The 12,358-nt window shown below is 36.6% G+C and overlaps 1 protein-coding gene across 1 annotated transcript; it reads right to left on the bottom strand.

Moving 5' to 3' along the window:
* Window positions 1-4,920: 4,920 nt before the first annotated feature.
* LOC118736725 lies at window positions 4,921-5,760 on the bottom strand. The gene has a single exon (XM_036466741.1). The coding sequence runs from the start codon at window positions 5,758-5,760 to the stop codon at window positions 4,921-4,923; it is 840 nt and encodes a 279-aa protein (XP_036322634.1).
* Window positions 5,761-12,358: the final 6,598 nt, after the last annotated feature.

The following is a 12,358-nucleotide window of genomic DNA, read 5'->3' as shown; positions in this document are numbered from 1 at the left end:
TAAAGAAATGGCGTGTCGTCTATTTCCGCCGATATGCGTGTATAAACCCTCCTCAAAGTCTAGCCAAAAAGCCAGCAACTCACACAACAGGTTCCCCAGAGCAATTCGCTCGAGAAAGTGGTACCCGGTACACGTAATACGCGGCACACAGCACAACAATCCGCCAAAGCAGGCAACCCGGCCCAAAATTACCACCGTAGAAGGCAGAAACCCCGAGCGGCAGTGCAGGAGCCCAAGAATTACCCTTAAAACGGCCACAGGAGCTTAAAAAGACCAACTGGGCCCCAACTGGACCGAATGTAAGTAGTTTCGGACTAGTCCCAAACTGTTTCCCAACTGGTTCCCGGACTGGTCCCCGACTGGTTACCAACTGGTCCCACGAACTAGTTACCAACTGGTCCCAAAGTGGTTACCAACTGGTCCACCTATACCTCAAGTGGTCCACAAGTCACTTCACTTACAAAGCATTCGATTTAGTTGACAATAGTCAAACTACATAACGTAGACCTAAAATTTCTACAGCGAAAGTAGAACTTTGAAATCGATTTTAAGCGGTCGTTATTCATATACCCACATACATACATACATATATTACTTTTCATATCAATTCAAGTGTATTACATGCGCCCCACGCTTTTCATTTTCAATTTCATAGATTGTTTATAATGACTTTTGCTAAAATTTCAAAATCAAAAGTTATCAAAACAAATTCTATGGGACTGAGAAATATTATTTTCTACTTTTTAGTCCATTTATAAAAGCGTTGTATATTAAAAAGTTTTTTTTATATTATTTATTTTCTACTTTTTAGTCCTGTCTGAATAAAATTTTGCAATAGATATTAAAATAATTCAACGATATTAATAGAAGGGTGCACACACATGCATTTACATATGTATGTACATACAAACGAGCACCAATTAATTTTATGTAAAGAAATGGCGTGTCGTCTATTTCCGCCGATATGCGTGTATAAACCCTCCTCAAAGTCTAGCCAAAAAGCCAGCAACTCACACAACAGGTTCCCCAGAGCAATTCGCTCGAGAAAGTGGTACCCGGTACACGTAATACGCGGCACACAGCACAACAATCCGCCAAAACAGGCAACCCGGCCCAAAATTACCACCGTAGAAGGCAGAAACCCCGAGCGGCAGTGCAGGAGCCCAAGAATTACCCTTAAAACGGCCACAGGAGCTTAAAAAGACCAACTGGGCCCCAACTGGACCGAATGTAAGTAGTTTCGGACTAGTCCCAAACTGTTTCCCAACTGGTTCCCGGACTGGTCCCCGACTGGTTACCAACTGGTCCCACGAACTAGTTACCAACTGGTCCCAAAGTGGTTACCAACTGGTCCACCTATACCTCAAGTGGTCCACAAGTCACTTCACTTACAAAGCATTCGATTTAGTTGATAATAGTCAAACTACATAACGTAGACCTAAAATTTCTACAGCGAAAGTAGAACTTAGAAATCGATTTTAAGCGGTCGTTATTCATATACCCACATACATACATACATATATTACTTTTCATATCAATTCAAGTGTAATACATGCGCCCCACGCTTTTCATTTTCAATTTCATAGATTGTTTATAATGACTTTTGGTAAAATTTCAAAATCAAAAGTTATCAAAACAAATTCTATGGGACTGAGAAATATTATTTTCTACTTTTTAGTCCATTTATAAAAGCGTTGTATATTAAAAAGTTTTTTTTTATATTATTTATTTTCTCCTTTTTAGTCCTGTATGAATAAAAGTTTGCAATAGATATTAAAATAATTCAACGATATTAATAGAAAGGTGCACACACATGCATTTACATATGTATGTACATACGAACGAGCACCAATTAATTTTATTTAAAGAATTGACGTGTCGTCTATTTCCGGTGTAGCAAACGTAGTACATAGGGCGACATCTAGATGTAATCTACCTCGCCCTATTCACTACAGCTATCGCCCTATGCACTACTTCACTACAGATGTCGCCCTATTCACTATGCTTTTTTATAGGAGCTTTTCAAAGCTTTGCTTTGTGGTGTCGGACACACAACATTGAAAGCTTCTGGATCCACAACATTGCAAGTTGATAAAAGCGTTGTAAAATAACAGTAATTATTGTACATATTTGTTGAATCGATACCACCTTATATGAATTCGCCTTGATATTTTCATACAAAGATTTAGCACCTAGGAACATATGTATGTATGTTTACATCTGAGTGTGTTAATTTTTTCGCTTTTTACGATCCTGGGATTCCGGGATGTCATTATCACAATCCCGGGATTAGTACCGGTATTTAGATATTCATTACGAATTGCTTCTATATTGTTTGAGAAGCTCTCCTACCATATAATAAATAATAAATAAATGGGTTTAAAACCTACTTTTTTATTTAAAGTGGCGTTTTTATTATTTCTCACTGACGTCTGGATTTATTTTTAAGGACTTTGTAATTTTAAAGATATGATTGATTCCAAAAGTTATTTGAAAAATTCAAGGCAATGTAGAATAAAAGCAAGGTTACAAATGAAAAAGGAAATTTCTTTAGAATTAAGAAAAAAAAATTTCTATTCACAAGGACGAATAGGTAACTTTTTAAGCTGATAAAGTTAGAAGGAAAAAATTTGAGGATGCTATCGGGTTTTTTAAGTCCTTAACATAAAATTTTCAAAAAAATAAATATTGCAAAATTTTAAGGATACAATTTCAAAAGAACATTTTCAATACTTATCCGTCTTTAAGCACCAAAAAATTGAATCTGTTTCAATTCTACAGAATGTTCTCTTTAATTTGGTACCTATACTTTTTCTCTAAGCAAAGTTCGGTACAATACGAAACAAAACGGCTGAGTTCACTTTGGCGATAGTACACTACAGTAGTTTAGTAGTTACAGACGAAACAACAAACGAAATGAATCGTGCAGGGAAAATAGTTTTATGTAATAAACAAATACAAAACGAATGGCTGCAATGAATAAAAAAAATAAAAATGTTTTTTAATTGAATTGGATATGAAACTTTACAGAAAAAATTATTTTTCACGTAATTGAAACGTTTGCATACATATAAAACGTACCCTATGGTACAGTTGTCACAAACGAAAAGCAAACGTTTCTCGTTGGGGAAAATGACAGTGAATCTTACAATTTATTTCTGACTATTTACAAAACTGTACAAAACCACAAATGATATGATGATCGATGAGCAAATGGGAATTGTTTTGTTCAGTTTATTTTCGTACCCTGGCCTCCACTGTTCAAGAGAAGGAGTTTCTATTAGTGCCAAGTACAAATTTTTAAAAATCAGAACATTAGGGTACTGATTGAAGACATGAATAAAATCAGTACGAAGCAAGGCACATTAAACAGTATCAGTAGAGCAAAAACAACATTTGCGTGTATTTTGTTGTTGCTTCTGGTATCGAAAGTGTCAAAAACTGTTCTGAATTTTTTCTTCTAAATCAAAGCGTGCCATGTGAAATACAAAAAATTATAAAAAATAAAAAATTGAAATTGGAAAAAATAAAAATTGATGCAACTTTCTTTCCTAGTAAATTTGTTTGCTTCTCGAAGCATTGATCCATCCTTTGCAAGGCCCAGTAATCAGCGGTCGTGCTGCCGAGTTGGGCGAACGTTCCAAAAGCTGCTATTCAATCGCTTGTTTTGTATGGAAAAAGGTTTCACATACAAATGGATTTTAACAATTCAGAATTTTTGTGAGAAAAAATTAAAAATATTTGACATTTTCGAGACCAAATAATTTGAAAATAAATCAAATCAGCTGCTCTACTGATACTACCTGTTCAATGTACCTTGGTACGAAGGTTGAAAAATAACTACTGTAATGATAAATCAGTACATATGGCAACGGTAGACACACGTCACTGTTGGCAGTCATAACTTTGAAGGAGTGAAGGACTCTTTTTTTTTTAGGATCCACCTTAAACACCACCACTAATGTCAGTCTGGAGATAAAGCGAAGAATCACTCTTGCCAACAGCTGCTACTTTGCGCTCGGTAGGCAATTGAAAAGCGGAGCCCTCTCTCGACGAACAAAAGTAACGTCCTTTTATATAGCGCAGAAACATGGACAATGTCTAACAAAGATGAGAAGGCTTTGGGGGCTTTCGGGAGAACTATTCTTCGCAAGATCTATGGGCCGTTCGGAATATTGAATTGAACGAGCTTTTTAACGACATGAACATAATTAGGCGCATAAAAATACAACGATTGCGCTGCCTTGGAAATATTGTACGCATGGATGAAGACACTACTGTGAAAAGATCCTTCGGCTCCGCACCCATGGGTGGACAACGAAAGCAATGGGCGCTCACAACCACAATGGAAGGACCAAGTGCATTCCCTCCCCGCGCATTTACAAATATGCGACGCCTTCGCCAAAAATTTTAAAATGCAAGAATACCATCTAGCGCCCTCTTCGCTAGACGGAGGCGGTTGGCATTCAAACGGTTGAGATAAATAAGCCTTTGTTCCGAACAATCAACTTACGGACATATGCTTAGCCAAGGTCAACACCCATACCACATTGGTGTTTTTCTGTAGTCGATATATAAAATGCAGTTTCGTGTGTTTGTTTACCCTTGATGCGCAGCAATTAATCTATAACAGCCTGTTTTCGATCAATAAAGATCACTTTGAAATAAATGATCGCTGACAATCAACACAATAGCTAAAATAATAATATTTGTGCCATGGATTATTGACTAAGCAGTAACGCATTAGGAATTAAAATCTGTTTCTCATTGTTTTTGCACATCACTTAAATATGCAGACCATTATTTCACATACTCACATTCACTTCTTCAATTTAAAATCTGAATATTTCGACAATACAAATACATACATATTTACTCAAACAACAACAGTGCAGCACAGCAATCACATCAGATCCACAATCATTTATTTTGTAACTCGCAAATGATGCGTTGTATTTCGTGTTCATCGCTGATGTTCACCTTGCCCGAACCCACCTTGCTAATGAAAGCCTCCATAATGAAAGGAAGCCGCTGCTTGGCGCTCAGCCGGTGCCACATAATCAGCGTGCGTTCCAGTTGCCGCTTGGCATTGCGTTTATTTGATTTCTTATCGACCACGTAAAAGCGTTTGAAGTTCTCGAAAGGATCCTCACAGAGTATCTCATTAGAGAGCGCAGCCCAATAGAAAGGTAATTTCTGCCAACTCTTCAAATCCCACCAATTCGGAAACCTTCCACTGGGATTGTTGCGCATGTGCAAATTTAGTGTATCCCACAATTTTGTTGCACGCTCTTCAATGCACTTCAGCTCCAGTAAAGTTGAAGACGAGCATTTATCAGCGATTTTCGAAACCACCTGCTTGCAAACCGCCTCGCAGGGACACTCATTTGCGTCTGCCATTTCTTCTTCATGATTCTCATCACGCTGTGGCTCGGCTTTCAGGTTATCCAGCAAAGACTCACTCTCATTCATACAGTCGTCGGAGCTCACCTCCTGCTGCCTTGACTCTCTTCTACATTCATTATCTTCCTCCGACTGCACCAATTCCGCGCAAAACTCCGCCCACTGGTTATCTTCATCATCGCCATTTGTGATTTGTGGTCGCGGCTCGTAGACATTTGAAATGCAATTCTCCACCGATTCTGTGAAGTGTGGTGTTGAAGCGCTCATACAACAAAGAAAACAGTCGCTGCCCTTTCCGAAAATTTTGGCCACATCGAATTGCAGAAAATACAAAATATGTTCGATAATCACGTCCATCGTGGTACTCAAATTTTGATATCGCAGGAAGTTTTAATTATTGGCACTCAAAAAGAGTTTAGCGTTCAGTTAGTATATTCACTTTTTATTTTATTATATTTTCCACTTATTATAATTTTTATTTTTGCTTATTTGCTTTAATGTTTGTCGAATGAAGAACCTCTTGAAAGTTCGCATTTCTTAATTTGAAATAGAAATTGTGACAAAAGTGTCAGAAAAGCTTTTAGATAGAAAAGTATTCAAGCAATGTATTTAACGACAATAGGGTTAATGAAAATAATTCATGGTGTCTAGTGCTTCCTTAAAAAAAAGTCAGTGCGCCTGGGCCACACTGGAAAAGTGAAAGTTACGTTACATATCTATTTTGTCTTATAACCAATATACATATTTACATATATACATTCATCTGCTTTTGCTTAAAATTATATTTTTTGTCTTTTTTCTATCTAGATCCCTACCTTTATTACCCTTGTTCATTCTAATTTCATTTAGTATTTTCCTTAAGCTTCATTTTTATATTTATACTCTATCGATATCAAAATCGATAGAAACAACCAATAACATATTGATAATAAAACCGATAAAAGTATCGAGAACAAAATCGACGACAAACTCGACAAAAATTTCTATGGCAAAATCGATAATAACATTGATAGCAAAATCAATTAGAAAATCGATAAAAATATCGATAACAAAATAGATAAATAATCGATAAAAATATCGATAACTATATCGGTAACAAAATAGAAAACAATATCGGTAACAAAATTGATAAATAATTGATACCGAAATCGATAAATAATCGAAAACAAAATCGAAAAATAACCGATAACAAAATCGATAGCAAAATCGATAACAAAGTCGATAAAAATATCGCTAACAAAATCGATAACTAAACCATTAAAAAAAACGTTAAAAAATGCCTTTGGTTTTTGTTATTTTATAGCCTTATAACAATTATATTCAACAGTTTTTATTGAACTCGAGGCCGTTTTTTAATGAAAACTGGTAGAAAATGGTAGAAGTGATAGCTATTTCGGAAATCACTATATTTCCTCATCACACTTCTTTCAGTAAGATTCGAACCGACGATCCAACTGACTCAGCCAGTTGCCTACGCACTGTGCTAAGTTCGCCTTGTTAATTCTTGTTGCTTATTTCCACTATTTCCACTGCGCTTGATTGTGGTTGGCTTAACATGTGAAATAGTGCGTAGGCAACTGGCTAAGTCAGTGGGATCGTCGAGTCTCAAAAATCCCAAAATAGTTCCCAGATTGAGTCTCTCTGTCTCTACGTACATATGTATATCCTTTTCTCTATAATTCCCCTTATTTTAATCTTTCTTCCTCTAACTTCATCTTTACTTTTATCCTCACCCTCAACTTTTTCTTATTTATCTTTGTTTTTACTTTTATATATATCATTTTCTTCATCTACATATTTCCCTTCACCTTTGCCCTTATACATATACGTAAAGTGTTTAAATTTACCTTGTTCTTCCTTTTTGGCCTTTATCTTTACGCATCTTTGTTTTTGCTTTTATATTTACTTTTGCCTTTATCTATGTACGTAGTCACTTTTTCTTACATTCTTATATTGGTCTTTTTCTAAGTTTTGTTTTAATTAATACCATATGCATACACACAAGAAGCACTTGTTTCAGCCCCAACCATTTCCGTAGCATCGTTTCCGTGTGCAATTTCCGTTGAATTTGGCAATTTACTCTCCAACCTCCCAACCGCCGCTAAAGAAGTTTCACTTCAAAAAATTAAATTTGTCAAAGCTACTCCTCCAATAAGTGACTGGATGTCGCCACACAAATGCAGTCTCCTAGAGTTTTTACACCACTTTCTGGGTGGGTTTAATAGCATAGGAATACACTTTGCGGTGGCGGATCTCTCCTAAAAATAATTTTTTGGTTGCTGAGAAGAGGAACCAAATCTGGGCCCTACTAAGTAGAACTAAGCCCTTCCAAACCATAAGCACAGCGTCTAATTATATAAATTCACTGTCAATAAGCTGCTTCAGAAATAACAACTATTTTGCTATTGACTCACTGACAGAGTCAGAAGAGTGTGACGGGAAAAAAAACTTAATGTGACCAGTCAGTAATTCCACAGTATGCTCAATGAAAGCCGACAGCTAGCTAAAACTTCTAAGGTTAAGGCAATGTACATAGCCCACTTGCAGACATTTTTGTCTCTTAAGGATTACCAATTTTCTTGCGCAACTTTGCAGCTCCAATGAAAGTAATTTAAACCGGTTACGAGTTTTTTAGGCCCGTTTCCCTAAGTATGCCTTAAAATTTATCTCCCCTTTAAGCACAAATTTTGTTCTGAAAAAGATGTGTTATTTAGAAGGGCAGATCAATTTTAGAAGCTGCTTAAGAAAATGGCACTTGAAAAGTCCGTATATTTCGGACCACCTTTGTTATGTAGTCATCAGTTTTATTGCCAGGTACTCCAGTTTGACCAGTTACTTCTTCTACGTCATCTTTTACATTAACAACGAGTGAAAAGTGAAAGTGTGCGAAATAAGTAGCTCAAATGGTACAGATGGTCTACGTTAACAGAAATAATAAAGATTTCTGCATTGCCTGTAAACGCATATACATCATCATACGCCCAATTGCATTTGTGGATTGCGAACAATATCTGATGAAGTATCCTTCGTAATTGCCAGCCAGATGTCAGATATCCCGGAAAACGAGATGCAAATAGGATATCCCAGTTTAAACCGGAAAGAAGTCGCAGAGAAAGAGAGACGTTTCTCTATAAAAAATCTGACAAAGGCGTTGCGATGAATCGGAAAAAGGTAAGTGGATTCACAAGCTCATTCCATGCATTAGAAATGGCTGGAAAGAGCCCACGAAAAATTCAAACTACTATTTAACGCACTTTATTTCGAGACATGGTCCATATCGACAGATTTGGGCATGGTGGTTCCGCACACTGCCCCACTTGCATAGGTCTTATAGAAAACGTGGAACACATACTATTCTTTTGTCCGCAATATGCACCTGATATCCGAAGTATTGTTGAAATCAACAGACAATTGGTATGAAATATGAGCACACATCTCTCGAATACTTAAATATTTAGGACAATCAGAACCATCTAGAACCGGTTAAATAACTTAGAGAGCTTATTGGCCAGGGGTTTCTTTCGCCAAAATATAATGCCATGTTGACTTATTATGTCCGCCAATTTCTTACAACTACAAAACATGTTCTAATCTCTACCATATTCCAAAGGAATGGCGCAAAGCTACGGTTGCCCTTATATATTTAAACGAAGTAAATAAGACTTCGTATGTGATACTAATGGATGTAAGACTAATAAGCTTTATAAAAGCTCCTCATAAAATTCTGGTTTCCTACATCCGAGACAATGTCTGCATACATATTCTAAAGCAAAGTCTATGGAAACGGTCTTCTGTATAAAATTTAAAATGGTGTTGCCGTTGGTAAGATGTTTTTTTTTTTTTTGTTTGGAGAAGAACTATTATCTCGGAATTTTACTGTCAAGATATTGGTTATGAGACTCCGCACCACCCCACTCCTCTGAGACAATTCTGTCACTGATTATGCGGTGTATGAGCCTAACACGCTTGGACCCCTAGCTTAATCGGGGATCTGACTATTGCTCCCAGTAGTACATTGTTAAAGGCCATGTTGAGCTTCCGACAGGCGATCGCGAGGGGTCCTATTCCTAATATGCAGATCAGCCTCTCCGAAGAGAGGGTTATTGGACTGAAATGCTTGGGAGAGATGTGAGAGTTTTTAGCTTTGTCGTCGTTCTTCGTTCAGTATTTTACCAACATGCAACCCCTATACCATTTATACCTATGCTAAGGTTCCACTACATGGATAATGTATTAGCGCGCAAAACGACTTAAGTGTGTCGCTCTGACTTATGTACAATATTTTGAAAGTCAACTGTGTAGAGAAATGGAAACAATATTTGATTAAAAATTTAAAACTTCACAACCAAATTGGAACTAAAAGTGTTAATCTCGTATTGAATGGATACAGTTTCGCCGAAAATTTTCATAATCACATTTTAAACATCGCGAAATAGAAATGTACGGTCTGTTGTAAGCATAAAAGGATAAAGTAGTTTTCTGCACTTTCATACAAACATAAGTACTAAATGTATGCATTTGTACAAAAATTTCTCTAAGCATTTACGTGACATTGATATCTCTCCAACGTGTGCATTTATGGCAAAAAGCTTTTTGTCTCACAAATTCACATAAAAAGACAAAAACAACGTAGAGGCCCCGAAAATGCAAAGGACACCAACAAAGCTAAAAGACAACATAGTAGCTATTGATGCGTTACACATCCTGCAATAGTAGATATACATATAAATAAATGTACATATGTATGCGAGTATGTGTATGAAGACCTTTCCTCATTGGATGCGTTCCAAAATAAAACTTAAGTTTCTGGTCAAATGAATTTGGCAAGGTAACAAAAAGCCACACATGCATTTTCCATATTACCAATGAAACAAGTTTGGTATGTTTCCATGCACCGCTTAACTTATCGTACACGCACAGACAAATTTATGTAAAACTGGAAATAAAATGAATGTTGATATGCATACCCGGTAGGGAAAATTGTATGTGTACTATACATATAAAAATATTGATTTAAGAATCTTTATTAAATGGAAATATGAATGCATGCCGAGGAAGAAGCACCAGAATAGCCAAGAAAAGGTTTTTTAATTAAAGCTACTCTTTCTGATTTTTTAAATTCGCTATAATTTTTTGTAATAAAGGTAAGGTTGTGGTCGTCCAAAGTTGTTTTGATTTGTTCATAAGTAACTGTTTTTACCTGGCTAGCCCCAAGCCCAAGAATAAAAAGCAAGCCGCTACACCAAGAAACTTCTCCGCTTTCAGCAGCGATTTCGGATGAATTCACTCTGCTAATTTCAATGCAAATAAATCTAGTGGACCTACAGAGCCAATTTTTCTTCTACCGTGACCGGAAGCATCTTGAACATAGGCAGGTTGCTCTGTACCCCCAGGAACGAACATATCTAATTGCATACGCAATATTATTATACCATCGCCTAGAAGAAACATAAGACCGCTGTCCAACCCCGAAGAAAAAATCGCGCTTGGTCACTAAAACGCTGAGAAAGGTAAAGAAGGAATATTTATAAGGAAAACTCTGCATGCTTGTTTGAGAAAGAAGGTTCTAAATCGGTCTACATCAGTCTGCCTGGAGTTTTTTAAACTGTTAATGCCCTTGATGACATCGTTCGAAGTACGGCGTAGGTGACCTAAGTTTAATACTTTTCCATGGATAGCATGGCAGCAGAGCAGAGTATGAACTGAAATGCCAAAAAACGTGAGGACTTGATTTATTGTTCGCTCTTTTCTAAACTATTATTTCTACAAAGAAATTGGTTTACGAAGATTCTTTGAAACATTTTATTTGAGTTCATTCGAGCAAATAGTTTTGTCCACCTAGATTTCGATTTCAGATCACCGTGGGACGGTTGCGGCAACGATTTCTATGAGAAACTAGGCCAAACACGAAGGAACGATCCAAGCAACAGTCAAACAAACAGGCAAAGCAACATGATTTGGTTGTTTCAACGATTGCTTCGTGTGCAGTTAGCTTAAGAAAACCGCCTAAATCGCTGTGACAAAAATTGGATTTGGTAGCCCTGAACATCGAGATTTACGCATGAAAATCGTAAACTCGTTATTAAAACAACAGATTTGTAAAATAATAGGTAGAGAATAAAGTAAATAAATAAACAAGTAAAATATCTTAAAAATCTTTTTTTCTATAGATATTTATGCCCAAAAGTTAGATGACAACTAATGCAGAAATAAACTACCCTTGGCAATTGTCAAACAAATGTATTTACCTTTCCTTAAAGAAAATATACAGATAATTGTCACCTTTAGTTTTCTCCTAATCAACTCCAAAATAAATTATACATAGTTGCATGCATTTCCTGCAGGGATACTAGTACGATATGTGTATTTACACATGCATTAGTTCGCCGTGACACGCTAAGCCTGATCCAACCAGTTTTATTCAACCCAATGGGCAAGTATGTGTCACTTTTGTTGCCGGCTGCTGATTTCAGTCAAATTTAAGGTAACAAGCAGTTTGACAATCGTGCCAAGTTGTCAAATAATTTGACAATGAGATAAATTTGCGACAAATGCTAAAACGGATACATATGTATGTACATATATGTTCATAATCTTTATAAAACAAATTTTTCGTAAGCAGTAAATAAGTAAAATTTAAGCCTGCTACAATCCTCGTACACTAATTTACTGCAGGGGGACTAAATCCCACAAGCCAGCAAAAAATCAAAAGCCTAATGACTGCAACTTTCCATTAGGCTTCGCAAATTTTTCGCCATGTTACATTGGTTTTGTCACCTGATTTTCACTCGCTTTTTACGAGCGTTTCAACTTATCGAGCGCAGTGCATTGGCGTCACGTTGCTGGTTATACTTTTTTTCTATATTCCCTGTTGTACCTTGCGCTCGATTTTCTCGGCTTCTTGTGGGATCGTAAAACCAAAAAGTGCCGCCATAAAAACCATTTCCATCAAATG

Source organism: Rhagoletis pomonella, unplaced genomic scaffold, assembly GCF_013731165.1.
Source record: "Rhagoletis pomonella isolate Grant_MI unplaced genomic scaffold, Rhpom_1.0 Rhpom_scaffold_00004, whole genome shotgun sequence".
In the NCBI taxonomy this organism is placed as follows: domain Eukaryota; kingdom Metazoa; phylum Arthropoda; class Insecta; order Diptera; family Tephritidae; genus Rhagoletis; species Rhagoletis pomonella.
This window is presented reverse-complemented; position numbering and strand designations above follow the sequence as displayed.

Coding starts and splice junctions, on each gene's coding strand:
- LOC118736725 (XM_036466741.1), bottom strand. CDS start 5,760: ATGGACGTGATTATCGAACATATTTTGTATTTTCTGCAATTCGATGTG.